At 62.2% G+C, this 27,689-nt stretch overlaps 6 protein-coding genes across 6 annotated transcripts; 1 reads left to right on the plus strand and 5 right to left on the minus strand.

Annotated features, from left to right (window-relative positions):
- Positions 1-1,280: 1,280 nt before the first annotated feature.
- A1Q1_06594 (uncharacterized protein) lies at positions 1,281-2,570 on the plus strand (the record flags this gene model as incomplete). Its single annotated transcript, XM_014320744.1, has 1 exon — positions 1,281-2,570. The coding sequence occupies one exon, from the start codon at positions 1,281-1,283 to the stop codon at positions 2,568-2,570; it is 1,290 nt and encodes a 429-aa protein (XP_014176219.1).
- A 2,397-nt stretch (positions 2,571-4,967) lies between these two features.
- On the minus strand, positions 4,968-8,055 carry A1Q1_06595 (cytoplasm protein; the record flags this gene model as incomplete). Its single annotated transcript, XM_014320745.1, has 6 exons — positions 4,968-6,043; positions 6,099-6,139; positions 6,201-6,640; positions 6,689-6,724; positions 6,795-6,914; positions 6,970-8,055. The coding sequence occupies 6 exons, from the start codon at positions 8,053-8,055 to the stop codon at positions 4,968-4,970; spliced, it is 2,799 nt and encodes a 932-aa protein (XP_014176220.1).
- Positions 8,056-8,910: 855 nt separating this feature from the next.
- Positions 8,911-16,627, minus strand: A1Q1_06596 (uncharacterized protein; the record flags this gene model as incomplete). The annotated part of the gene is made up of 3 exons (XM_014320746.1): positions 8,911-16,075; positions 16,147-16,279; positions 16,573-16,627. 3 exons carry the CDS (start codon positions 16,625-16,627, stop codon positions 8,911-8,913), a joined length of 7,353 nt encoding a protein of 2,450 aa, XP_014176221.1.
- Positions 16,628-18,738: 2,111 nt separating this feature from the next.
- Positions 18,739-20,210, minus strand: A1Q1_06597 (uncharacterized protein; the record flags this gene model as incomplete). Its single annotated transcript, XM_014320747.1, has 2 exons — positions 18,739-19,749; positions 19,836-20,210. 2 exons carry the CDS (start codon positions 20,208-20,210, stop codon positions 18,739-18,741), a joined length of 1,386 nt encoding a protein of 461 aa, XP_014176222.1.
- Positions 20,211-20,526: 316 nt separating this feature from the next.
- A1Q1_06598 (alpha-amylase) lies at positions 20,527-22,727 on the minus strand (the record flags this gene model as incomplete). The annotated part of the gene is made up of 3 exons (XM_014320748.1): positions 20,527-21,810; positions 21,978-22,122; positions 22,573-22,727. The coding sequence occupies 3 exons, from the start codon at positions 22,725-22,727 to the stop codon at positions 20,527-20,529; spliced, it is 1,584 nt and encodes a 527-aa protein (XP_014176223.1).
- A 1,020-nt stretch (positions 22,728-23,747) lies between these two features.
- Positions 23,748-27,442, minus strand: A1Q1_06599 (uncharacterized protein; the record flags this gene model as incomplete). The annotated part of the gene is made up of 5 exons (XM_014320749.1): positions 23,748-24,385; positions 24,450-24,947; positions 24,986-26,338; positions 26,396-27,094; positions 27,181-27,442. 5 exons carry the CDS (start codon positions 27,440-27,442, stop codon positions 23,748-23,750), a joined length of 3,450 nt encoding a protein of 1,149 aa, XP_014176224.1.
- Between the last annotated feature and the right edge of the window lie 247 nt (positions 27,443-27,689).

Here is a 27,689-nt window from a genome sequence, read left to right on the forward strand (position 1 = left end):
GGAATCGTTCAGGGGTTGCTCCTAGGACTATTTCTTCGTCGGAGTCCATTTCTGCAGTCAGATTGGTCAGAAACGCGTTATTTCGGGGTGGATGGCGGCTTGTAAGAAGGATCGAGTTGCAAGGACATGAGTTGCAACTCGTTGCAACGAGTCGTGGTGGCGTCGCGGAAGCAAATGACCCTGACGTAAGGGAACATGGCGTATCACAGTCCACCTCATGTACACGTCAGGCTGTGCCTGACCGTGCCTGGAATTACTCGGCGTTGCAGTATTAGGGAAAAGTCTGTAGCGGAATATAGTAACGCCCGGGCCTGTCAGTACATCAGGAGATCAGGAGCAGGGGGATTTGGGGGCTCCCAAATGGCGACGGCAGGCGACGGCCGTCTACGAGGCACGAAAGCAGTTACGGTGGGCAATTGGGGCTAATGGGTGGTGGTGGCCAAAAATATTTGCAGGTTTGGGATGCCGCCACATGCATATCGCGTGCAGGCATAGCGTCAGCAAGTCACCATTCAGCCAGGTTAGGCAGGATCGCCAAGCCCGCTCGACCTGCACGGCTGCTAACTCGCCAGCGATGACGCCGGACATACCGGAGTTTACGACAACACCAGGGAAATAAGCGTACGCAGGGACATTGACAGGGACCCCGCCGGACCCCTGGCCTCCTGGCTCTCTCCTTTCCTTCCCCCCTCCCCCTCCCCCCTGCGCGGCCTCCAAGCCCAGTCACCGCGTCTGCCGTTGGAGCATGGAGCCCTCCCAGGACAGTGGTCATCTGCGGTCCCTGGGTCCTAGCTTGGCCAAGCTTGGGCTCTCACTCGGCTGGGGCAAGGGCTGCACCACCCAAACGGGCAGAGCGTCTTCTCGTGATCCAATCGCTGAGAAACTGAAGCTTCCAGGAGCCAAAGCGACGACCCCATCCCAGTCCATCCCTGGCCGCCGCCTGCGATAGCGGCCGTCCTAGGATCCTTTGCCACAAATCATGCGACCTGTATAATACTCCCTCCCATCTCGTCGGTAAGACCGCCTTCCCCTCCTCGTTGCTCTCACAACACTCACCACTCCTTCACACACCGCTCACACCGCTTCACCCGTGACCGCCCGGTGGCGAAGCACGCAGCGCGCAGCGCACTCCTCAACGACCCGACCCGTACACGCCCAACAATCTCATATCATGATTTAATCGCGACCCCAGTACCATATATCACCACTCACCACCATTCACGACCCCCGCATACCCGCAACGTTTATCCGCTTGATCAGCATTTCTACTTCGAGAGACCATGAACCTCGCCGCGTCTCCGAAACACACCGACCAGGTCGCCCAGAAGAAGCTGCAGTCGCCTATCAACTTCTCCCCTCCTGCTCCTCAGCGTATCCGCATCGCGCCGCCCGTCGCGCCCCGCCGCTCAGCGACCATGCCCGCCCCCGACGTCGAGCCCCTCACTTTTGCCAAGGTGCCCATTGCGCGACCTTCGGCCAGCACGCTCCTGAACATGTCGACCGACACGGAGGTGACGTCTGACTGCGGCGAGCAGCTGTCCCGCTCGCCGTCGCTGCTTACGTCGCTTATTCAGAGCTCGCGCATCGTGTCTGCCTCGAGCAGTGTGGCCAACTCGCCCAACTCGAGCTCGCACTTCAGCTCTCTGCCGCACGCCAAGCCGATCCTCCGCCGTGTGTCATCTGGCCAGACCTCGGCCATTACCAGCGGCGACGAGCAGTCCGACCTCGAGCGCAGCAAGTCGCGCGCCAAGCCCTCTCTCGCTATCGCTCTCGGCCAGCGCCTTGAGCCCCTCGCTGAGCGCCAGGGCTCTCCCGAGCCGGCCCACCGAAGGACCCGCCTCAAGTTTGCCGTGACCCCGAGGCCGCTCCAGCTTGCGTCCGCTTGCAGCTCGCGGCGTGCCTCCCCCGAGCCCTCCTTCAGCGACGAGGACGACTATGATGACGAGGACCTGGCCACGCCTGGTTTCTACTCGGACTCGGACAACGGATATCAGGAGGACTCTGAGGATGGGTTCACCGACGACGACGAGCCCTTCCTGCCTCCTGCGCACTGGGGCCAGCGCCGACCAAGCTGGACGCCATATCGTGCCCCGTCTGCCCCCATCCTCCAGGTGTCGGCCAAGCCCGAGTGCCGTGGCCGGATCCGCATCGACGACGACCGCTCTGCAATCAAGTGCTCAAGGCATCGCAGCCCCCCTCCCGAGGCCAGGATGCGTGCGCGTGAGGCTGCGCCGCCCGCCGCTCGCTCTCCCTCGGCGTATGAGCTTTGCCGCCGAAGAGGGAGTACGGGCCAGCGGCCCTTCCTCGGCTACTCTGGCCCGAAGCCGCAGCCTCCGTCGCAGTCGCGCGGCTGGCGCTCCGACGACGCCCGCCCGCAACCGCAGCCCAGCACTGGGGCGCAGGGCGTGCAGGCGCAGCGTGCCCGCTCCCTCACGCACAAGACGAGTGCGAAGGAGCTGTCGCGCCGCGACTCGGCGCCAGCGCGCGTCGACGAGGTTCACGCCGCGGGCAAGACGGAGTGCTCCCACCCCAAGGGCGGGCTGCGCAAGGTCCTCACTGCGTTCCGATAGCTCGCATCCCATGACGAGACCGCAACATAGACCATAGATCCCCAGTTTGTTGTTGTATGTGACAGTATGGCCTGCATGACGCATCTTGCTGTGGCATGTCCGTGACATTCTCCGGTCCGAGTGTGGAGTCGGCATATGATGGCTTGGCTGGTACCGTCACACTGAGACCCTTGTTCCCCAACCTGCTCTGCGTTCCCATGACTCCATAACGCATGTGTTCACGTAGGGGCAGGTCGTGCGGACAACTCGAGACACAAATTCTCTGCTTCTCTGACAATCTGGAAACAGGATGTCTCCGGCGTGCTCCGTAGGCACACCAGGCTCGGCATATAGTCCGGCATTGACAGTGCATGTGGAACCTTTACGTCGCAATTCAGCTACAGGTCGCATTTCAACTAGAGTTCAGATGACGAGTGCATACACTCTGGGCTGTGAATGGAAGGCGCTGGCGCTGATCTCGCTCGAAGCGAGCTTGAGCCACGGATCGTTGGCTGGGTGAGAGTTTCGAGGTCCAAGGAGGATCCTCAGTCAGTTTGCTTTTGGGCGGCCGGCGGCATAAGGCAAAATGAGCCTATTTTCATTGGCCTCGCAAATTTCTAATGAAAAAGGTAAGGTTGAACTTGGACCGGATGAGCCGAGTATTCGACCTTTCGTCCCTGTTCTTTGTAGAGTGAGGATTGGGTGGAGTTTGGGTGACACTTGTGCCTCGTCTGGTCCCTGCTGGCCCTAGCTTTTACTCCAGTCGTCAGTCCGTCAGCGTCCGGGAAGCAGGGACAGACAAATGGGACCAAATACGAGGCCCATCTCGTGTCGAGGAACAGAGGAACAGAGGAACAGAGGAACAGAGGAACAGAGGGACCAAACAAACCCTCTCGACTGGAGACTGGACTGGGTCTCCACCAGGATCCACCAGGGACCATGGGGTGCGGAAACAGGCTCAACCAATCCAAGGAACAAAAGTGCGGGCGGCTCGGAGCATCACATGCTTCGTCGCGGTGGTCGCCGCGGCAAAGCCATCCATCCATTCAGTCTCCGTGCAAAGGTCTGCGGAACGAGACGTGAACCAGCCGGACGGAGTGGGGGTTCCGCTCCCTTTTCCACCTCGAGACTCGACATCAGGCATGCAGAGAATGCAGAAACATAGAGGACGGCGGGTAAGACGCCGTCGGTCGAGGCTGGCCCTTGGTGTCCGCAATGCACAATGCCGAAGGAGAGCGGTCGACATCTGGCCAGACTTTGCGAGTGCGGTGAGGAGGTGCAAACGCGGGGCCAGCTTGCCCGACGTCGAAAATGCTAGCCACTGATACACGAGCGTCGCACGCATGCTTCAGCCTGCGCAGACCTGCGTAGACCGGGTTGGGTTTCATGTAACATGTCGTCGGCTCTCGTGTACGACGTGTATCGCGAGGGCGGGGCAACGCAGACGGCCAGGCTGCCGGATGGCAGACCGAGGATCGTCAAGGTGATCTATTTACCCCCACGCACTCTCGGTTACGTCTCCTACGGGCCGAGATGTGCGGCTACATGCATGCACCCCCCGCCGTCTCAACTGAAGCGGATCTGACGCGAAACCCGTATCTCGAGGTCCGCCCCAGGTCTGGTCTGGTGTCTGCGGTCATGACAATGGATGCCCGGGACCTTACAGTACCACCACCCCACGCGTTCCGCACTCACAGCGAGATCTGGCCCACCAAGCGGCGACAGCCCTCCCCCCGTCTCAACCGTCTCTCATCCTCTGGGCAATGGAGAAGCCGAAGGTAATGTGTGGGAGCATTCCGCGGTGACTGTTCGGCACACCTGTGAGACCGCCGAACGCCGCCGCCACCCCGCATATCGCAAGCCGCATGCCTCGCTGGAACAGGTGGAACAGGTGGAACAGATGGGCACAGCCACAAACTGTGGCCGGGCCTGGAGTCATGATGGGTTGATACCCGGCAGCTGTCTGCGGCGCCTCACCCTCCTCAAGTGAAGCTATCCCGCTCGGCGACCGCTGACACTGGTTACGGCTCGGACTTGGCACGCCGATGTCTCCGCTGCCGGGCTCCAAGCCCTTTCCTCCGAGTCTAGACTCCAAACGTGAACCTCCTTCTGGTCCTTGACTGCCCACAGACACGGACGCCTCACTGGCGTACCGCCACCTGTTGCGCGCTGACCGCCTCTGAACACACAACTCGCTCAGCCTGTTCATGCTTCGTTGCGTAACAATGCCAAGTGCCTATGCATATGTCTACTTACACTACACTACAGTTTGAACGTGAATGTTCACTTTTTGCGTTTGCATTGCACAACCCAGCTGAGTGGGCTCTCGATGTTGGAGACTGCTCTCGACGCGTCGCTCAGTCTGGACGCGTCGCTCAGTCTGGGCTCGACGCAACACTGGGCGCTATGTGCCTCGTGTTACACCGCACCCCGCTTCGTCGGGCTCTCGCTCCTCTTAGGAGACCCGCCCTGGAGGCTCATAGGCCTGAGACCGCTATTCCTTCGCTCGACCGGCGGCGGTCCGGCACTCTTCCACTTGCTACCGAAGAAGCCGCTGACGCTCGCTCCCCACCCGCCGAGCGTCGATCCAATCGGCGCAAGAGGCGATGACGGCGTGTTGCTCCCGCTGCTTCCGGAGGCCTGCGACGCGAGGGACACGCCGCTCGCGCTTGCGTTGCCGACGCTCGCCTTGGAGGCCTGCGACGCACCCGATACTCGGCGCCCGTTGGCATCGCTATTCGCGGTTGCCGCGGCGCGGCGGGCACGCTCGGCCTCAAGGCGGTTGTTGACCTCGCTGCGCACACCGTCGAACGCGCGGAAGAGCGTCGAGGAAACCGTCGCGCCCGCGTTGGCTAGCGTCTCGCGTGTGCTCTCCAGCGTTTCGTCAATGCGCAGGTCGTGCAGACCCTCCGACAAACGGATAGACAAGTCAGACACGGCAGTGGCTTTGCCCTCGCATGGGTGTCGCGGCTCCGAGAGGTCAAAGATCGTCGGGTCCGTGCACTGGTCCCAGATCTCGGCAGCCGGCGTCATGCGGAAGTACTGAGCGAACGGCTCACCAAAGTTAATGAGTGGGTTGACCTCGGTCGTGACCCCCGACGCGGCGGGGGGCGCATTCGCTAACGGCCCGTGTCCAATGAAGTCGGCGTACTTGATCGATGCGAGGAAGGCGCAGATGTACTCCTCGAAACGTGCGCGCAGGTCGTCGTCGCTGCCGACAAAGCCTGGCCGTTCGCCCTCGGGGAGGTTGTACGTGTCCTCGACGACGCGCACCATCTCGTTCATCCACGTACGGTCCGCCGCCGTCAGCCCGACGACGCGTTCGAGCTTCGGGTCCGAGAACGTGAACGTGTTCTCGTCAATGTTCACGAGCAGGTCGTAAGAGCAGTCCCGCTGCTGCGTCACGATCTGGTTTGTCGTGCCCACGAGCCATGAACGCGCCGCGAGCATATCGATTTGCTGCAGCGGCAGGTACGGCTGGAAGCACGAGTCGGCTCCGAACAGGTGCAGCGCTTGAGGTCAGCTTCGCTCATGGAAAGGCGAACTCACGAAGACCCATGTACCGCAGCAGACTCGCTCGGTCGCTCGTCCTGAGGGACGTTGGTCGCGTGCGCTGTTTCCGGGCATCGAGCTCGGGCGAGCCGCAATCACGCAAAGCCATCAGGAGTCCCGGGATTAAGGAAACCAGGCTGTACTGGTACGTGCACAGCATCTCCACTGGGTATCCAAACAACATGATGCGACGCTGCAGCAGCAGCATCTTGAGAAGCACAAGCGTGCGGTGGCGGAACTTGTGGACGAGCTCGCGCAGCGAGGTGCCTGATGTTAGCTAGAGCGCTAGAATGCAGCTCACCCATGTAAATTGCGCTCTCGCCGGCCTTGCCCTCCAGGCTAGCCTCGAGGCTCGTGTAAAAGTCCTGCAGGATCTGCGTGCTGCCGAAATCGCGCTGTGCAAAGAATGCCTTCGTGACGACACCGAGACGGTCGCGGACCGGGCCAAAGACGGGCTGCGAGGCAAGCACAATGACGGCTTTCTGGACCATGCTGCGTGTCACATCGGATGACTTTTGCAGCAGATCCGCAGCAGCGATCTGTCTGTTGCACCTGATATCAGTTTCAGCCGGGAAGCTTCAACTTACGAGATGCCGAACAACGTCCTGCGTGGCGGAATCTCGCTAGTAGTCGGCCCCGTAGGATTGAAAGTACAGTGCTGTGGTTAGTTATGACAGGACGGTTGGAACTCACGAAGTAGGAGTAGTCTTCCTCGCTAAGGTGCGCTCCGTCAGGGAGGGCGAGGAAGGGGAGCAGCCGGGCAAAGTTCTCGTCGGCCATAAGGGCATCGTGGAGGGATTGCGGGTAGGCAAACTCGACCGTGGGGCCGATCTGGTGTTAGTTACGTCTCTGTCAATGGGCAACTCACAAGGTGGTTGAAGTCGACGACAGCAACGCCAAGCACGAGGTCGACATCACCGTCGCGGACGGCCGTCGTGCCAGCGTTGCTGAGGCCGAGGGACGCCGCCTTCTGGCTCGACGTCGAGTTCGCGAGGGCACCGTAAATCGTGCGTTCGCTAGCGGTCGGACTGGCGGCCTGCGCATTGCCGTTGTAGAGTCTTGTGGCCGGGCTGGAGAACTGGCTACTAGCCCGCGAGTACTCGGATGCTGGGTAAAGGGGGTCTTCCTTCCAGCCGGGAGACTCGTCACCGAATCCAACTTCCTCAAAGGACACCGACGACGTCTGCGACACGGCCGACGCACTCGACGTGTTCCGCTTGTGCTTCGACGGCGTCTTCATGTCGGGCAAGGTGGCGGGGACCTCGTCCTTCTCCTCCTCGCTGCTGGCGATGATCTCCTCCTTGTCAAATTCCTTCTCGCGCTCCTTCTGTGAGATGAGCGACTGCCGAGCGTTCTCCTTCGTAAGGATGGACTCGGCGATAGGGCCTAGGGGGCTGACAACGGGGCTCTTCGGGCTGCCGGAGCTGCTTGCGGTCGCGCTGCGGGCTGGCGAGGAAGGAATGGGAACAGGTTGCGAGGAAGCGGTGGCGATGGGAGTGCTCGTGCCGTCGTCGTCTTCCTTGTGCACGGCGCTTGCATTCATCCTGTTACCGAACAAGGCAGAGGCTGCAGCGGTCGTGGCCGATCCGTTCGCAAAGGCAGAGGACGAGCCCCATGCGGCTGCACTGTCCGAGGCGTCGCTTGCTGTACCGCTAAGATCGCTCACGTTGCTGATCCTCCTCTCGAGGGGCGAGTCAATGTCGTCGTCCTCCGGGTCACCGCCTACTCTTGACGCCATGATTGCGCCAATGTCGAGGACTGGTCTGCTGGCTGGCTTGGGCGAGGAAGGTGGTGAGCGATCAGAGGTGGAGACATTGCTGACGTTTGAGGTTTCGCGGGAGAGTTCGAGCTTGTCTGGAATGTCCTTTGCGGGGCTCATTGAGACTGAGCGGAAGGATGCCGAGCTCGGAGAGCTGGGTGGTGAGTCGTCTGTGGTTGTTGACCTAACCTCCATGGTGATTGTGGTGAGGAGGAGTCAGTCGAGGAGAGTGCCAAGTCAAAGTCGAGCCAGGAGCAGCAGGTATCACTGACTGATGCGACACGATGGCGGAGGTGCAAGGGGCACAGGGTCAGTTCTGGCGGGCGCATCAGGCACGGATATGAGCAGCACCCAGGCAGGAGCGCAGAGACAAGACTCCGCGCGTCACATCACACACGCGTATTTGATCCCGTCACATCATGCTACAGTGCAGCATGCAGCAAAGTGGTAGCGATAACGAGAGAGGGTTTTGAAAGGGTGCACTAACGATGCGCCGCCGTCTCTTTGACAACAATCCCGTACATGGCAGATCGAGGGCAATGCCATCTACTATCAAGTCAACGCCGTCTTAGATAACCGCAGAGCTTACAGCTACATACTGCGTATCTCCTCTGCACCGTCCACATCATCATGCACTTTTACCCCTTCACACATTGGCCAGACGCGATCCGAGGCGCGTCGGTCGGTCAGGGACTCTCGGCCCTGTTCTTCTCCTGCCAGCCTTGGTCCAGAGTGTGATCTCACAGGATGCTGCAGAGCCCCGCCGGGCCTCCTGTGCCTACCTACCTGACCCGCGCCGTCGTCCTCCGACAGTAGGGTTGCGTCCTTGGATCGTACTCCAGCTAAGACTTCATCGTGTCACTGACTGGCCGAAGTATGAGTCGATATCCAATCGACTTTCTCCTGAGTAACATCAGTACTTAGTACCGCACCTGCTCAAGTTCTTCCAAGTCACTTCTTATTCATCATGTATTCAAAAAACTGCCTACTAAACGAACGTTTTCCAAAAGCACTTCTTCAACACTGCTGCTTCTTCAAATTACGCTGACTTTACTTCTTGTCCGACGAGACGAGGTTGCTAACGCCCTCCTTGGCCTTCTGGAGCAGGCCGCCGGAGCTGCTGTTGTCACCGGTAGTGCCAGTGGTGGTACCAGTGGTGCCAGTAGTACCGGTGGTACCGGTGTTGTTGTTGTTACCGGTCAGCTTGGAGGCCATGCCGGAGAGACCGCCGCTGGTGCCGCCAGCCGAGGTCGTGCCGGTGGTTCCGGTGGTTCCAGTGGTGCCGGTGGTACCAGTGGTACCGACGCGGTCCGAGGCGTCGTGGTAAGCGCCGGGAATGTGCTGGCCAGAGCTGGTGGTCGAGCCAGTGGTACCGGTGGTTCCGGTAGTGCCCGTGGTGCCCGTGGTGCCGGTGCCAGTGCCGGTGGTGCCAGTGGTACCAGCAACGTGGCTGCCAGCGCCCGTAGCGCCGATGCCAGCTCCAGTGCCCGCGCCGCTCCTCAGCGTCGTGGGGCCAGTGTGGATGCCCTGCTGGCCTCCAGCGCCGTAGCCGGCCTCACCCTGGCGGAGGTGCTGGTTGTTGTGGTCGGTCGAACCAGCGCCGGCAGTGCCGCTGTGCGAGATACCAGAGCCAGCGCTGCGGCCAGAGAGGTCCTTGTCGGCGGCGGAGCCGGTGACGCCGTGTCCAGAGCGGCCGGTCAGGTCGCCCGTGTTGTCGTGCTGGGTGCGCGAGGCGCCCTGGCCGGAGTACTCCTTGGTTCCTCCGGTGGTACCGGTGGTGCCGGAGGTGCTGCGGTTGCCAGTACCAGAGCTGCCGTAGGTGTTAGAGCCCTGCTGGTGCTGCTGGTGCAGGTCGCGCTCCTTGACGCGGTCGTACTGGTGGGCGACCTCGGCGCCAGTAGGGCCCGATCCCTGGTCGTAGCTGTCGTACGCGCCGGTCACGACGGGGGGGCCGCGGCTAGTGGGGGAAGCCTGGGTGCCCGAGGCGGTGCGGCCGTGCTGGCCGTACCTGTCGAGGTTGGGGTTGGCGCGCTGCGAGTGGGACGAGAACTGGTCCTCTCCGAGACGCGCGTCGTCGATGACACCGACGAAGCGCTCCTCGTAGCCCGGTCCGGCGGTGCCGCCGGCGATGACGATGGGGCCCTCAGAGCCGTAGGCGCCGCCACGGGACGAGCCGTACTGGTCCCGTCCGCTCAGGTTGCGGTTGCGGTTCGACGAGCCATAGTTGTCATAGTCGTCGTCATCGTCGTAGCGGTTGCGGTTGCGGTTGTTGCCACTGCCGAAGTCGGAGGGGTTGGCCCATCCGCCAGCGCCGGCAATGTTGCGGCCGACGTTGCGGTTCGAGGACGAGCGGTTGTAGTAGTCGTCATCGTCGTCGTCGTACCTGTTGCGGTTGCGGCCAGCGGCGTAGCCACCAGCTCCGCCGAGAGCGGCACCACCCGCAACGCCAGCAATCTGGGCGAGGTTGCGCTGGTTGTTGCCACGTCCGACCTGGCCAGTGGAGTAGTCGTCGTCGTCGAAGCGCTCCCAGTCGCGCTGGTTGCCGCGCTGGTTGTTGCCACGGCCAAAGGTGCCACGGTTGTTACCCGAGGAGAAGTCGGAGGGGTCGGCCCAGCCGCCGGCTCCGACAATGTTGCGGCCGCTGTCGAGGTCGACGCCGCCGATAATGCCGCCACGGCCGCCGGCGCCGAAGCCCTGGCTGCGGGGGTAGTCATCGTCGTCGTCGTCGCGGTTGCGGCGGTCGCGGTGGTCCGTGCCGTCGAGGGCGTTGCCGTACTTGTCGTCAGACGAGCGGCCGTAACCTCCAGCACCGGTGCGACCCTGGGTACGCTGGCGGTCAGAGGCGCGGTTGTTGTCGTCGTCGAGGTAGGAGCCGACGGTTCCGCTGCGGTTACCCGAGCCGGAACGGTTGTAGTCGTCGTCACCGCCGTAGGGGGCAATGGCCTCAGTGCCGGTGGCACCACCGCCGTGGCGGTTGTGCAGGCGCTGGGGCTGGCCGACGACAGTCGTCTCCTGCTTGCTGCTGGTGTAGCGGCCAGAGGTGTCGTGAGGGTAGTCGGCGGCCGAGTCGCCAGTGTAGCTGTCTCCACCGGCGCCGCTCACGCCGCGCTGACCCTGACGACCCGAAGAGCCGTAGGCGGCAGCTCCGGTAGTGCCGCTGGTAGAGGTCGTGCCGCGGGTACCGGTGCGGTTGGACGAGTCGATGCCGTGCTGCTGCGCGACCTCGTCGGCGCGCTGCTGGGCGCGGGCGCCAGTGCCGACACCGCCCGAAGCGGGGGTATGGGTGGAGCGCTCCTGGGCGTCGTAGAACTGGTCGTCGTCGCTGTCGCCGTCACGGTGGCGGCGGGAGGCACCGTAAGCGCCAGCACCGGCGAGGGCGCCGGCGCCAGCACCGAGGGCGGCGTTGCGGCCAGTGTGGGACTGGTTGCGGTTCGACGAGCGGTTGTAGTCGTCATCGTCGTAGCGGCCAGAGGTACCGCGCTGGTTGCGACCGTACGAGGACTGGTTGTAGTCGTCGTCGTCGTAGCGGCCCTGTGTGCCGCGCTGGTTACGGCCAGAGCTGAAGCCCGAGCCACGGTTGTAGTCATCGTCATCGTAGCGGTTGCCGCTGCCGAAGCCGGAACGCTGGTTGCCAGAACCGTAGCGCTGGTTGTCGTAGCGGTCGTCGTAGCCGCGCTGGTTGCTGCCGTAGCGGTCGTTGTCACGGCCAAAGGCGGCGGTACCGCGGTTGCCCGAGCCGGGGTAGTTGCGGCGGTTGTCGTAGTCGTCGTCATCGTCGTCGTAACGGTTGCGACGGCCGGCAGCGTAGCCTCCAGCAGCACCCGCGCCGGCGCCGAGGGCACCAGCACCGAGGGCGCGGTTGCGGTTCGACGACGAGCGGTTGTAGTCGTCATCATCGTCGTCGTAGCGGCCTCCGCGGTTACGGCTACCGTAGCCGGAACCACGGTTGTAGTCATCGTCATCGTAGCGGCCAGAGGTGTTGCGGCCACCCTGGAGCTCGGCGGGGTTGGCCCAGCCGCCGGCACCGGCGACGTTGCGGCCTACATTGCGGTTACGGTTGGACGAGCGGTTGTAGTCGTCGTCGTCATCATCGTAGCGACCACCACGCTGGTTGCGGCCGTAGCCGGAGCGGTTGTAGTCATCGTCGTCATCGTCGTAGCGGCCGCCACGCTGGTTGCGGCCACCGGCGATGCCGAGAGGAGTGCTGCCGGCGTTGGAGCCGATGCGGCGCTGCTGGTTGGTGTCGTCGATGTAGCGGCCCGACTGGGGGTCGTAGATCTGCGACTGCTGCGCGATGGGACGGCCCTGGCTGTCGTACGCACCCGCGGCACGAGAGCCACGGACAGTGCTCCAGCTGCCGTCGGGGTTGCGCCTGCGCTCCTCGTGCTCGGCAGCGAGGTAGGCAGCACCAGCACCAAGTGCACCACCGGCACCAGCGCCGAGGAGGGCGTTGCGACCGGTGTGGTCGTCGTCGTAGTCGTCCTGGCCACGGACGCCGGTCTGGCGGTTGTAGCCACGGTCGCCACGGTTGTTGTTGTAGTCGCGGTCGCGACCGTCGCCGGAGCCAGAGTAGACAGCACCGGTGGCACGGTTGTCGCGGCCAGAGCCGGGGTAGTTCTGGCGCGAGTCGTGGTCGTCGTAGCGACCAGACTGGTTGCGGCCGGTCTGACCGGTCTGGCCAGTCTGAGTGCGACCAGTGCCGGTCTGGTTGCGGCCAGACTGGTTGTAGTGGTGGTCGTCATCGTCGTGGTCGCGGTGGCGGCCGGCGGCGTAGCCACCAGCGGCACCAGCACCAGCACCAGCGGCGCCGGCGCCAAGGGCACGGTTGCGGTCGTGGTGGTCGTCGTGGTCATCGTAGTGGCCCGACTGGTTGTAACCGCGGCCAGACTGGTCGCGGTCAGAGTAGCTGCGCGAGCCCTGGGTACCCTGGGTGCCTTGGGTGCCGCGAGTGCCAGTAGTACCGGTGGTGCCGTGGGTGCCAGTGGCACCGGTCGTGCCGGCAGTGCCAGTGGTGCCCCTGGTGCCAGTGGTACCGGTGGTACCAGTAGTGCCAGTGTGGTGGTCGTGGTCGTCATAACCACGCTGGCCCTGGGTGCCCTGCTGGTTGTTGTTGTTGGTAGAGACGAACTGACCAGTGTGAGGGTCGACACGGCCGTCACGCTGGGAGATGGGGTTGCCGTTCTTGTCGTAGACGGTCTGGTGGCCCTTGTCGCCGTGGCGGGCGGCAGCGGCGCCACCAGCGGCACCGGCAGCAGCACCAGCACCGGCGCCGAGAGCGGCGGCAGTGCCGGATCCGTGGCCGGAGTGGTCAGTGGTACCAGTGGTACCGCGCTGGCCCTGGGTGCCCTGGGTACCCTGCTGGCCGGCGGCAACGGTGCCAGTCTGGCTGGGGTGGCCGGTCTGGCCGGTCTGGCTGGGGTGACCAGTCTGGCCAGTCTGGCCGCGCTGACCCTGCTGACCCTGCTGGCCGGCGAAGCCAGAGCCGCCCTTGGGGCGGCCGTCAGAGTCGAAGAAGATCTCGGAGCCAGGCTGCTCAACGTAGCGGCCAGTGTTCATGTCAAGAACAGAGGTCTTCTCCTTGATAGGCTTGCCGGTCTTGCCGTCGATGAGGGTCTTCGTCTCAATGCCACCATGGGTGGTGTACGAGCCGTCGGGGTGGACGGTGCGGTCCTCGGAGCGGTGGGTCGCGACGTAGTTGGCGCCGTCGGCTGAGGGGAGGAACTTGGCACCGCCGGCGGCAGTGCCGGCCGCGTGCTTGACGTGGTCCTTGTCCCAGTTGCCCTGGTTCTCGTACTTGCCCGTGTTGGGGTCGAAGACGGCACCAGTGCCCTGCTGGCCGCGCTGACCCTGCTGGCCCTGCTGGCCGTGGTGGCCTGCAGCGTAGCCACCGGCAGCGCCGGCGGCGGCACCAGCGGCTCCAGCGCCGAGGGCGGTACCGTAGCCGCCGTGGCCCTGCTGCTGCTGCTGGGCGTAGCGGGGGTCCTGCTGACCAGCGACACCACCTTGCTGAGCGTAGCGAGGGTCGTTGGTGTTGACGCCCCGGCCACCGGCACCGCCAGCCGCGATGTTCTGAGTAGCCTGGTCGGCGCGCAGGTTGTGGCGCATGCCGGCGGCGGTGCGCTCGCGAGGCGGGACGATGGTGAAAGCGTCCGAGTGCCAGGTGGGACCCTGGTGGGCGCGGCGCTGCTGGTAGAGGGCCTTGTTGGTGATCGAGTCGGGGGCCTTGTCGACGCCGTGGGCAGAGAAGAGCTCCTGGTCGGGCGAAGTGACGATGGCGAACTGGGCGTTGCGCTCGTCCTTCTTGGCCTGAGCCTTCTCCTTGTTGGCCTGGGCGGAGCGCTTCTTGTGCGAGTAGAGCTGCTTGAGCGCTTCCTGGCGCGTGACGCCGTCAGTGTCCTTGGCGTCGGCCATGGTGTTGCGGACGGAGACAAGCTGCTCGTCGACAAACTCGAGGCCTGAACGGATGGCATCGTTGATAGCCTTGGAGATGGCCTTCTTGATGGCGGACGTGGCCGCGGGCTTGATGAACTTGTAAAGCGTGTCGTGCTTGGTGTCACGGAGCTTGAACGAGAGATCGTCGACGTCAGTCTTGACGTGGCCGATGCGGTAAACCTCGTCGCGCCTGGTAGGGCGGATAACCTCGATCATGATGTCGACGCTAATACCGTTGCCCGAGACAACGACGTCGGCGAAACCGCTGTCAGAGAGCTTGGGGAAGCCCGACTTCTTGCGGAAGGCAAACTTGACATCGCGAATGTCGGCCTGGATCTGGCTGAGCTGAATGCGCACGGTGTTGTACGACTTGTCACCGATCTGCTGGTACGGCGAGAACGAGAAGCGGTTGCGGTTGTCGAACTCGATCGTGTTCGGGAACAGGTTGGGGCCCGAGAGCACAACGTTGTCGACGACGAGGTCGAGCTTGTCGTCGGTGTACTCGGCACGCGGGATGGGGAAGTATCCCAGGTGACGGATGAGCGAGGGGAGGATGACCTGGCGGATGTCCTGCCAAAGCTCGGGCTTGAAGGTGAGCTTGCCGTCGCCGTCGAACAGGAGGTCCTTGGTAAGACGGTGCCAGTCCTCGCCGAACTGGTGGTTGAGCTCGTCCTGGTCAAACTCCTTGAGCCAGCTCGAGAGCTGGTCGAAGAGGTTGTCCCAGTGGCCCTTGTACTTGCCCTCGAAGAAGCTGCGGCCCTGGTTGACGAGCTGCTGACCCTGCTGGTCCGACTGGTCCTCGAGAATGTAGCCGGGCTTGAGGAGGACGGCGCGAACGTACTTGGAGACGTTGGACCACCACTGGTGGAGCTGGGGGTCGTTCTTGGCATCGGTGTAGAGCTGGTCAACAGCGTTGCGGACACCGGTGAGGGGAGTGTTGTTGGCGAAGCGCTCGAGGATGGTGATCCAGTCCTCGGTGACGCTCTGGACCTGGCCGTTGGAGCCGGCACCCTGGGCGGCGCCCTTGGTGACGCTAGCGCCGTGAGCCTTGTACTTGTCAAAGGTGTCGAGCAGCCAGCTCATGGACTCCTCGTACTGAGGGTCCTGCTGGAGCTCAACGACGGCCTTCTTGAGGCGCTGGACGAAGCGCTGGCGGCGCTCCTCGGGGAGGACCTCGTTAACAGTGTCCTTGGCGTCGCTCTTGGCCGTGCTGCCGGCCTGGGACGCCTTCTGCTTGGCGTGCTGCTTGCGCTCGTCCTTGCTCATGCCGCGCTGGGGGTCCTGAGCCTGGGCTGACTGGGGAGCCTCATCGGCAGTCTTGTCAATGTGCTCGAGCTGCTCATCGCTGGGGGCAGCGCGAGAGGCGGCGCGCGAGGCGCCAGAGGCGAAGAGCTGACGTCCAACGACGCCGGCATCCTTGACGAGCTTGCGCACCTCGCCGTTGGAGAGGAAGAGCTTGACGAGGGTCTTGATCTCCTCGGCAGCCTTCTGGCCGTCCTGCTTGACGGTCTGCTTGTTGGCGGGGTCGGCGCCACCAGCCTCGCCGCCGGCCTTGATGTCGTCGCGGAAACCTTGGTTGTCGACGTGGGCCGAGGCGTAGATCGTGTCCTGGATGAGCTCATCGGGGTTCTTGGCCGCGATGATCTCGCGAGACGTGCCGATGATGTCACGGAAGTCCTCAATGAGCTGCTGGCCCGCGGGCGAGAGCTTGCGGAGGTCGATCGGGCTGTTGTCCTCGGCGTAGGCGAGGGTAGAGTCAATCTGGTTGTTGTCGGGGAGGTTGCTGCCAGGATTAGCCACTGCCTCGGCTCCGAGCGATCCACGATCCAACGCCGTGGCGTCGACGACACTCACCCATTCATAAAGGCCTGAATGACACCGTAGAGCTTGAGCTTCTTGTCTACATCTCTTCTCTTGTCCTGCTCGTTCGAGGCGACGGTGACCTGCCCCTTGGAGGGGTTGGCGCTGACGCCGCTGTGAGTCTGCACTGCAGAGAGCGGTTAGCTCCTTTCGCTTGCTCGCGATCGGGAAGATCGGGGCCACCGGCGACCGAGACGACGTCGGCGAGCTCCGCGGCGACCCCTCGGCGATGGAAGGCTTTCGCCTCTCGCCAAGCTGGGTACTCACTGGCAAAAGGATGTGTAAGTGTACGATGGGGAGACACTCTTCCCGCCCAGAACACTTATATTTGTATGACGCTGTATGACGACGGTCCTCGGAGGGGCCGGGGGGAAGAAGTGGAGTGGTCCGGAGGTGCTGCTGCCTCTGACAGCTGCTCACAGTATGGGAACCGCCCAGCGAGCAGTGCTTGGAGCCAGCCCGCAGGTGTCCACATCCAGACGCGAAGACGTCATAGCTGCTTCGTCCCCTGCCACTTCCCTTCCAGGTCCCCTTGGTCCCTAGGAGGCCAGACGCGGTCCGCTGGGTGCACCTGGTGCATAACACCCACCGTACCCACCCAGCAAGCTCGGAAGGTGGTGTCAGGCAGGTGCAAGGCGGGCCAGGCGGGGTCGGAAGGCAGGGTGGTGAGAGTCGTGTTGGTCGTCCCAAGAAATCAATGAGGGTATGATGTCATTGCCAACTTTACGTCTGGATCGTCATCCCCCGCTCCCTCCTGCGTGCTTTCCGTCCTTGCCGTGCTTTCCGTGCTTGCCGTTCCCAGCGCATCCCTGCATTCCGCCTTACGCGCCTGGTATGGTGGGGACCTGATCCCAGATCACGCAGGTATGCATCCACTCGCAGAAGAGGTACGCGTGGTGTGTCGGTTAAGGACAGCAGGGCCAGGAGAGGCACTGTGCCAACTGGTGTCCCAAAATGAACCAGCCCTGAGGTCCTCATCTTGCAGCGCAGCAACGACTGTGCGCACACAACACACGCGGTAGAACGCGGCGTACACGTCGTCGTCTTCCATACTTCCGCCCCAAGCTCTGCGGGCCGGAGACTTGCCGGATCTGGCTTGGCCAGATGCACAGCCAGCAGTGTGGTATCAGGGGCACAGACTGCCTCCGATGAGGGCGAACCGTATCCTCCTGGTCCGCTGAGCCTTGCGGCCGTCTCCTTTCGAGCTCGTTACGACCGTCTTCACCCCTGACGATCTGGCGAGCCTCGTTGCGATTCCAGATGCGCTCATCAACATGCCGGCTGCCAGTCTCCATGCCTTGTCCTAACCTCGGCTCAAGCGGTCCGGCGTCGCTGCACCCTTGCCTTGACGGAGGTGTCACGGGTCCAGACAGAGCTAGCGGGAGCTCGGAACCTGCCCTTCCTTATTCCTTGCCCATCTTACCATTGCCTTCAGTCCAGACCGCACATGCTTGCGTGCTGATTGGCGCAGCACATGCATCGTGCGTGCTATGCTAGCAGCACGAAGGGAGGCAGCACCATTCAGTTGATCGAGGGCACGACCGACGAGACCGAGAGCCCACTTGGAAGTCTAACTTGCTATGACGCCATACCCTCCTCTTTGCTGGATGCTGGGCCAAGGTACGCACGCTTTCTTGCACTTGCACTCCGGGCATGTCGGTGCATGCTTGAGGGAGCCGGGAACCCCGGGGCCACTGGCGTCCCGATGGCGCTTGATATGATGCTGGGAGTGAAACAGCGAGGCACGTTCCTCTGGGTAGTTTCTGGTTGCAGCTTGTGCTCTGTGCTGCTTTGCTCGCCTCCTCTAAAGCTCCGAGGATCGACACTGGCTTATTGGAACGCTGGAGCTGGAACACGGCGCCACTGACGCGCGCTGACGCGACCCCGCAGCCACACCATGCCGCTATCTCCGAGATCTGCATGCAAGTCGCGCAGCATAGCTGTGCGGGCAAGCATGGTGCGTCACCGATGCACGTTGCACACTCCGTAGCGGTTCTGTCCCGGCGAGCGCAGTACACGGAACGCACCGAAAACGGACGAGGGACAGGTGACTGCCGTTCCGGCTGTAGCGATGGCGTCATAGACGGCTGCGCCTGACTTCCTGACTCTTTGCGGTTGACTTTGGGTGCTTGTTTCAACTGGCTGCCTGTGTCATAGACGTCATAGCTGGCTGACGACGCTCGAAACTTGGTGGGCTTGCTCTGCTGGGCAGTTTTGAACTATGGGTGAGAGTGAGCCGGTAGGTCCAGTGATGGGCAGTCACCCATCGAACTAGTGTTGAGTGGAGGCCACGAGCGTCGCACACTCGAACAAGTGGCAGAATCGTCCCGCGGTGGACGGATCTGTGTGCCAGTGTCGGTCTATTTGTAATGTGTGCAATGATGCGTGCTAAGATTACTGATCGGTGCTTGATGTGGATGACTCTGGTTTGAGTTTTATGACAGATGGCCATATCTGAGGCTCGGCTCCAGCCAGTACGTTGTTACTACCGTCGCCTTGAAGGTTGTTGCCCAGGCAAGCGCGGATGGACAATCACCCTCGCCGGTGAACGGAGGGTGATGCAGTCGTAGCTGCTCGGCGCGAGGTTTAAGTCCTCCACGTCCTCTTGACGGCGCCCATCTGGTCACGGAGCCAGTTGAACCATTCCCTCCCCACGTAGAAGTAGAAGACGCCAAACATGGCTCCGCAGAAGTGCGCGACGTGGTCAAACATCTTCCAACCCCTCAGGATACCGACGACGTCGAGGGCGATCATTCCCGCGACGCCGACGCCAATCGGGATCTGGATGAATGGGAGGAAGATGATACTAACGTGGCTGTTGGGGAAGGCGAGCGCGACCATCGAGAGCATGGCGTAGATAGCTCCAGAGGCGCCGAGGGAGGGGAGGATGGCGTTGTGTGCCGCGAGCGCGTTGGCAGGGCTGAGGCGCGCAGGCGACAGAAGCGCACGCATGAGACGCGGCAACCGCACAACATTCGTGTACAGGTGCGAACCGAGGGAGGCCGCGAGACCAGCGACGGCGAAGAAGGCGAGGAACTGGGGCACGTCGTCGCACGTTGGGAGCGAGTAGTCGTTCTGCGCCATGTAGACGTAGGCTGCGTTGCCAAAGGAGATGAGCGCGACGCCGTTGAACACAAAGTGCCACAGGTCCTTGTGCGACACGACGGAGGTCAGCATGGTGGTGCACGAGCGCGGCTCGCCGCCGCGGAACACGACGGGGAAGTGCGTGAACCACTTGCGCATGAAGGGCTGGTTGCGCCTGATTTGCCAAGCGAGGAAGACGGGGATCATGATTCCAAACAGAATAGCGGGACCACGCTCAGCGGGCGATTGATTCAGCTGCCACTCCTTCACCATGATGTAGGTCCGGAGGATGAAGACCTGCAGGCCATGGGGAAGGCCCGACAGCTTCTCCTTCAGCTCCTCGACCGTCTGCTGGGCCTCGGCGGCAAGCGTCCGGCGCTTCGTGCGGTTGATTTCGCCGTTCGAAGGTGTGAAGAGAGAGTAACTCTTGACCTGCGAGATCCAGTACGCAGTCTCCTGGTTCGTGTACCAGGCCGCGAAGGCAAAGGCGAGGAGAGAGAAGACAATGGAGAACTGATGTTAGCGGCTACAGAAGGCTATTACGTCTAGCCCGGCAACTATCCCATGCGGCACAATCATGTCCCTCAATCCTTACTCACCATAATGGGGACGACGATACTGGGCTCCGGCAGAGCACCAGCCTCGGCGGCGCCCTGAATTGGGATCGCGATGCGCTTCGGCCTGATGCGGCCCAGGCGCTGGAGGACGGCAGACGAGGACGAGAATGTTCTTCCAGTGGCACGTAGCGAGGGAGCAGAACGAGAAGACGTGAAACCGAGACCAAAGGAAGCTCCAGGCTGTGCTCGGAGCTGAGAGACGACGGAGGAAGGGCCCTTTCGCGCGGACTGGGTGCTCAGGTTGCGAAGCATGTTGGCACACGGGGCCCGCAGTGGCCGCAGCACTGAAGCCGCCGGGACTGGCGTCCTCGCGCCGAGACTGAGGCCCACGGCGAGGAGGCCTGATCGGAGGAGCATTTGATGGTGGGTGGGTAAGAGTGAGTGGAAAATGTCAGGAGCAGCCGGGGAAGATCAAAGTGGAGGGGGTGGAGGGTGATGCTGGTGGAGGTCCGAGTTCATGTTCGCCGCCGAGCCGCGTCAGCCAAAGGGGAACCAAAAGAGGTAAAGTGGCGGTGGCAAAAAAAGTTCGAAAGACCACAACACCTTTGAGAATGCATAAAAGTCCAAGGGTATATACAGGAGGAAAATCTATGCCAGAACCAACGGGTACTATGGGTAGTCTGTACAGTCTACGGAATGGATTCGTTGCGCTGTCGTGTCGTTCATTGTCCTTTTAGTCCTTCTTGAAGTACTCGCGTCCGCGGGCGTCGGTCTTGGTCCAGACAGCGACTGACTGGGCAGGGCACGAGAACTCGGCCCATCCGTCGTCGCCAATGGTGACCTCACCCTGCGTCCAGCCGAGGACGTCGGACCACTTCTCGCCCGCGTGCTCCTTGCCGACCTCGACGCGCTTCGTGCCCGCCTCGGAGCCGTTGCACGCAACACACACAAGACCATCGTGGTCGTCGTCGCCCTTGCGCAGCCAAGCGACACAGTTGGCGTGGTCCCAGTAGTCGACCTGGTCACCGTAGGCAAACTCCTTGCGAGCACGCACGAGGTCCTCGAGCTGGTTCACCGCCTGCTGCGGGTTGTCGCCGCCGCAGCCGTACAGGTCGCCGTAGAAGACGCAGGGGTAGCCCTCACCGCGGAGGAGGATGAGCGAGTAGGCAATGGGCTTGAACCACGGCGCAACCCAGTTCTGCAGCGACTGGCCGACCTGCGTGTCGTGGTTGTCGACGAGAGTGACGGCGTCGATGGGGCGGGACTGCACGAGCGTGTCGTCAAAGATCTTGCGCAGGTCGTAGCTGTTGCCCGCCTCCGAGGCCTCCTTGAAGTTGCCCTGGAGGGGCGTGTCGAAGACGGAGAACTGCGTGCCAAGGCCATCGAGGTAGGCGTTGAGGGCGGGCACCGAGTCCTTCCAGAACTCGCCGACACAGAAGAGGTTGTCGTTGCCGACCTTCTCCTTGACGTGCTTGACAAAGTCGCCGATGAACTCACGCGAAATGTGCTTGACGGCGTCGAAGCGGAAGCCGTACGCGCCCGTCTCGTTCAGAACCCACTCGCCCCACTTGAAGAGGTCATCGCGCACCTCGGGGTGCTCGTGGTCAATGTCCGAGAACATGAGGTAGTCATAGTTGGCGTTCTCGGTGTCGACATCATCGGCCCAGTCCTTGCCGTCGCCCTTAATCTTGAAGATCGCCTTGGTGTCCGTCTTGGCGTCGTAGTCGATGCCCGTGAAGTGGTTAAAGTTCCACTCCATCTGGGAGTAGGCCTTGTCGGCCTTGTCCTTGGGCTTGGCGTCGCCGTTGGCGTCACCGTTGGCGTCACCGTTGGCATCCCCGTTGGCGTCACCGTTGGCGTGGCCGTTCGCCTCGCCGTTCTCCTTGCCCTCGCCCGAACGGCCGGGGAAGGTAAACTTGGTCCAGCCCTCAATGTCGTAGGGGTCGGAGACAGTCTTGGTGCGGTCGTTGCGGTCGACCATGGTGGCCTTGAAGAGCTCCTTCTCGTCTGCGCCAGCCTGCACACGAGCGTCAGCGAGTGTCCTGAGCGAGTGAGGTGAGTGCACAGCTTGCGAAGCGAGTTTGCGCTGCTTCACTACTACCGCCTCGCGGGCATAGATGAAGCGAGTCCCGGATGGGACTGAGCCCCGCCTCAGCACCCCGACCCTGCCCCGACTCGACTCACCTTGTGATTCAGCACCGCGTCAATGTACGTGATGATCTTGTGCTTCTTTGCCTCCTCGATGGCGTCGAGCAGGTCCTGCTTGCTACCCCAGTGCGTCGGCTTGGCGCCCTTCTGGTCAAACTCGCCGAGGTCCCAGAGGTCGTAGCTGCGGGCGTGATTAGCGAGCGAAGCGAGCTAATCGCGAGCACGCCGGAGCGGAGAGAACACGCTGCCTACAGTAGGAGCCGGGGTGGTCCGCAAGGAACGGAACACTTCGCGAGAGAGCATGGAGAGGGAGGTGTGCCCGCTGAGAAGGCGAGAGGGCTATCGGAAACGAGGATGGGGGTCACAGAAGGAACGCTTGGAGTGATCGCAGCTGCCGCGGCTGCGGAAGTCGTTCTCACACAGTCCCTCTCTGTCCCATTCCGTCGACCATCCAACTATGCCGTTACTCCAGCCTGGCATCCTGGGAGAATGCTTCCAAGCTTCTCTTGCCTACCGTCTATGCAAGCCCACCTTTACACAAGGTGTTGCTCCTCCATCTGGGGAAGCCCAAGACGCTACGCCGCCATCCCTACCCCTGCGTTCCTCTCCGCTCCGCTCCGAGTGAACTCACATGTCATACCCAGTACCCTCGGGCGAGCTCCCCTTCGTAGGCGGCGGCACCCAGCACGCCGTGATGCCCATCTCGGCGAGATGCGCGGCGTCCTCCTTGTACTTCTTCCAGTGCACGCCGTTGCCGGGAGCGTACCATTCAAAGTACTGCATCATCGTGAAGTTGTCTGGGCGTCAGCGCTGTTGCTCACCGCCGAGCCCGTCGAGCCCGCCGAGCCCGCCGAGCAAAGCGAGGTGCGCAGCGAGGTGGGAAGCAGGACAGAGAGAGCAGACTGAAGCAAGCGAGGGAGAGCGAGAGGGCGAGCGGTAGCGAGTGAGAGAAGGCATCACAGTCGACCTTCCCTCCATCCTCCGCATGCATGCGGGAATGCTCGCTGCTTCGGCTGCAGGAATAATCTGCGGACAACGGCCACGATTGCGATACATCGCGGAAACGTATCGACGCCATCTGGGCTGTACGCCAGGTACGCCAGGCTCACAAGAAGGTGACTCACCCTTGTTGTCCTCCCCCCTATGCTGCCTATTCGCGTTCGTGGCCATCTTTGCTTCGTGTTGTTGTTGTTCTCCGTCGTCGTGAAGAAAAAAAGTCGAGTGAAGATCTCTCAGTTACGCGTTTTAAGCTCTGCTAGCTCTGCTCGTGGTAGGATAGGCACGACCCCACTCTGTTTCCCTCCCTTCCAGTTCTTGCATACCTCCCACCTTGATCCAATTCTGCAGAGCGCGTCTCCCCGTTGTGCTAGCCGTGCTGGCACCGGATTTACCGCTGCGTCCCGCTGGGCGCTGGGAATGGGGGGGGGATGAATGTCTGGCGCGCATGAAAAAGGAACAGGCACACCCACCTGGAACACTGAGCGGACGAGGTACCCGATCGCCATGACGTCAGTCCCCACCCCCTGCCGCTGACTGCCGCAAGGGACCGCCCGTGGCCCAGACTTTCTCTCTCCCTGTAAACAAGACCTGACAGCGTTCAAGTGTGCGGCAAGGAGAGCATTTATTTTGCATCCAATCATTCTACAGCATCTACAAGCACCAAGACCCGCCGTATACACATTCGAATCGATACGAGACAATGAGCGTGTGCGGATAGGTGTCACAAAGGAGAGTATTAGAGCTGAATGGAGATGAATGGAAGATTATGCCGGTCTTTAGACCGGACTTGGGCCGCTGGGGCTCGACTCACGCCGAGGGCGCCGAAGTGATCGGCGTCACAGGCGTCAGCGGCGCAGGGTCACTTGCCGTGACGGGCGTGGCTGTTCCCGTCGGCGCGGCCGTGGTAGCGGGCGTCGGACCGGGCGTGGCCGCCCCGTCTAACAAATTGCGCGCTCCCAAGATACGTTTCGCCAACGCGCCCACATTAGCATCGGCTATGACCACGTCGTGGCTCAGTTCCACGCCATAGGTCCACTCGAGCATTTGCTGGATGTGCCGGACCTGGTGCTCGTCCATTAGCACAAAGTCGTCTGGATCTTGCAGCGGTCCCTCGCTTAGGGCTTCGGGCGGGGGACTGCCGGGCACACTGTCCGAAGACACTGAACCGTGCGCGATTTCGTTGGCCAGCTCGCTGATGGCGAGAGGGGCCGGGCGACCCGCGACCGACGAGGTGGTCGAGACCTGCGAGGCGGTCGATCCTTCGCGGACATGAACCGGCGCGTCGGGAGCGCTGATGCTCAACTGGCGGCGAGTCGACTTGGCCAGCTTGCGCGCCGACCGGGGGACGAGGGACGCCTGCCCCTCGAGCGCGAAGCACACAATGTTCATCACCGTGTCGTGCACGGCGCGGTAGGAGTGCATCTGCGCGGGGTCGGGCTTGTCCACTGAGATTGTCAGTTCACTTCCATCGTGTGCCGAACTGCGGTTCCCCGGCCCCTCAAGACTTACCGTAGATCTCAATAGGCGAGATGATGGACATGACGTTATGCTTTCCATCATGGTGGTAGCGCAGTTCGTACATGCCTGGAGCCCACGGCAGCCTCTTGCCGCGGAACACGGCAATGCCGGCGTCGCCTTCCTCGACGCGCTCTTCCGGGGCGACAGTGCGCTGCTCCTCGCCACGGTACTCCTCCTCAAAGATCGGGACCCACTTGCCGCGGGAAGAAACCTTCGTGACGAGCTTGGACTTGCTCGCGCCGACGCGGTAGATGCCGATCCAGTCCTTGCGCGAGTGGTTCGAGGGCGCAGTCCACGAGACGCGGATCGGCTGGCCGACGTGGTACCGGGGAATAGAAGAGGCGGTCGAGGAGGAAGGCAGAGTGATGCTGTAGCGCGACGTGTCGTACGCCGACATGTCCTTGGCCACACGCGTAATAGTCATATGCTCGCGCACGTCGGTGAGGAGATTCTTGGTGTCATTCGCGAGGCCATGGAGCCTGGGCCGAGCTGATTGTCAGTTGCATGGTTGTCGGAGGCCAACTCACCATTTTCGATAAGCTCCTCGACCGTCTCGGCCACCTTGGCCTCGACCTTTTCGATCGAGTCGCGCACCTCGTCGACGTAGCGCTTCACGTTGCTGACGCCGCCAGCCTGAGACGAGCGCAGCGTCTGCCTTGCCATAGTCTTGACCGTCTTAGTGAGACCGCCGTCCTTGCGCAGCCGGTCGCCGTAAAGCCTCTTCATGTGCGGCGCCTCAACAAACGAGAGGAACCACCAGTGGCTCAGGTGCGAGAACGCCGCGAGCACAAAGACGAGAACCGAGTTGGACATGAGCGCCAGGCCGAGGAAGGCCGCGCCGCCAAGCGAGCGCTCGGGGTTGTTCAGGAAGCGGTAGATGCCGGTGTACGCCAGGTTGGAGGGGACCTTGTCGAAGAGGAAGAAGTCAGAGTAGAACCAGCCAAAGTCACCGAGCACCTCGTAGATGCTCGTCGCGGACCACACGTGAAGCGCCACAAGCAGCGCGCCGAGGACGTGGCGCAGGATCGTGCCGCTGATCGTCCAGTCGGCGGGGAGGTGGTAGGTCTTCCACGCCAGCCCCGCGAAGGAAATGTACGTCATAACAACGGAAATGTTGTACACGGCCTGCCAGTTCTGGAATGCCTCCTCGGTCGCGCGCGTGACCACGTTCTTGTCCGCGCCCGTCTCTTCGTCCGTGTCGCTCTCATCGTCCGAGGGGTACGGATAGTTGTTCAGGTAGTGTCGGACGAGCCACTTGGTCTTGCTCTGCGCGCGGAGGACGAGGCCGAGACCATAGCTGTGGAACAGGCGCCAGGCGAGTGCGTGCACGAAGTGCGCGGCAAGGCCGAGGCTCTTAGGCAGGGCGGGGACGAGGGCGAAGACGGCGTACGAGATCAGCACAACGAGGGCAAAGTCGGTCGCGCGGAAAACGTCAAGGTTGCTGCAGATCACGACGGGGTTGCGGAAGAAGCGATGGGTGAGGTCGTGGATGCTCGTGCTGAGGGCGCGGGAGCGGCGAACGCGCTCGCGCTCCAGAGACCGGTCAATCGAGTCGACACCCGCGTAGGCAGAGACACCGGAAATGCCGAGTCCGCCGTGCTCGGGAAGCTCGGGGATCTCGGGCTCGGTCTCCGTCTCGCCCTCGGTCTGGCCGGGGGTCGAGGCATCGTGTGCGTAGGAAAAGTTGGACTCGACGGCGTGCTCGTCGACCGAAGCCGTCGAGGGAGGCACGGACAGGTCGATCGGGATACGAGCCGCAAGCGGCTTCTTCGGTCCGCCATACGTGCGCTCGATGTGCGGGTTCTCAAACCACAGGAGGAAGGCAAACTGAGCCGCGTGCGCCGCGAGCGACACAAAGAGAACAGCGTATGATCCGACGACTAAATGTCAGCTTTCTCATCCGCTTTGTAACTTACCAATCGAGAGACCATAGTAACCGGCATAACCGACCGAGTACATCGGGTGAGGGGCGATCTCGTAGACACCATCAAAGACGAGGTCGTGCTGCATAACCATGAGCCAGAAAGCGTCGCCCCAGTACCAGGCGTAGTCCTTGACGACGCGGTGAGCGTCCATCTTGACCCAGAGGTTGAAAACGATGAGGGACCAGCCAAAGACCCAGCGGAAGATGTGCATGAGGACGCCCTGGTTCGCGGGGAAGTTGAGGTTGGCCCACGCAAAGAGCGAGTAGGACACAAAGTCGTTTAGAAGCACAATGTCAACGAGCTGGCGGAAGATGAGCCACGAGTTGAACTCTTGCGGGACATTGTCCCACTTGTAACCCTCGCCCATCTTCATCTCGAGCTCGCGCTTCCACCAGCGGGCCCACTCGCGGCCTTCCTCGCCGCCCGACTCGGACTTTGTGTCGAGCCAGCCCCACTGGCGCAGGGTGCGGATAATGTAGCGGTTCTCAGACTGTTGACGGAGGAGCCACGCAAAGCCAAAGTCGTAGGCACCGCGCCAGAAGGCAAAGTAGATGAGGAAGAAGGCGGAGCGAAGCGTCGGGTAGCCGGAGAGCAGGAAGAAAAGGATGGGCTGGGACACGAGCGAGAAGACGGTCCAGCGGGTGAGGGACGAGCGGGTGAATGTCTTGGTCATGGTGTGCACAAACGAGTGAGTCTGGGGGACGCGGAAGACTGAGTGAGCAAACCGGTCACACGACCAAGGAAGGCCAAGTGTCAGCACACGTTTGAACTTTGTGTATGAGTTGTGAAACACCTACCTTCTCCGCTGGGGGTCTTGCCCCAGTTGACCTCGACCTTGTCATCGGAGTCCTTGTCCTTGTCCTCGCTCTCGTCGTCTGCGGGGTACTCGTCGACCGAGCTGGGAGCGGTCGTGTGCAGCTTCTGAGTGGTGGTGGTGCGACGGCGGAGTTGGGCGGTAGCGTCAGATGCCGGGTGGAGGTTGACATTTGCCTCTGATGGATGTGAGCCAGCAGAGGAAGGCTGCGTGCTCTGAGGAAGAGCGGCAGCTGTGGGTGCCATGGTGGGTTGAGCCTTTTGGCGGGAGGGGTTGGAGTCAGTCAGTCGACGGTGATGATCAAGAAGGACGAGAAAGAGTGCGAAAGGGAAAGTGCCAGTGCCAGCAGTAAGTGGTGCGGCGTGGATGCTCACTACTGACTGGATGGTCGGGTATCCAATTGAACTTTCGGCGGGGTGGACCGTGCGTAGCGTGTACCCCATCTCAGGCACGTACCTGGAGAACCAGTGATGCAGTGACACTACTTACTCG

This window comes from Trichosporon asahii (genome assembly GCF_000293215.1).
Source record: "Trichosporon asahii var. asahii CBS 2479 unplaced genomic scaffold scaffold00077, whole genome shotgun sequence".
In the NCBI taxonomy this organism is placed as follows: Eukaryota; Fungi; Basidiomycota; class Tremellomycetes; order Trichosporonales; family Trichosporonaceae; genus Trichosporon; species Trichosporon asahii.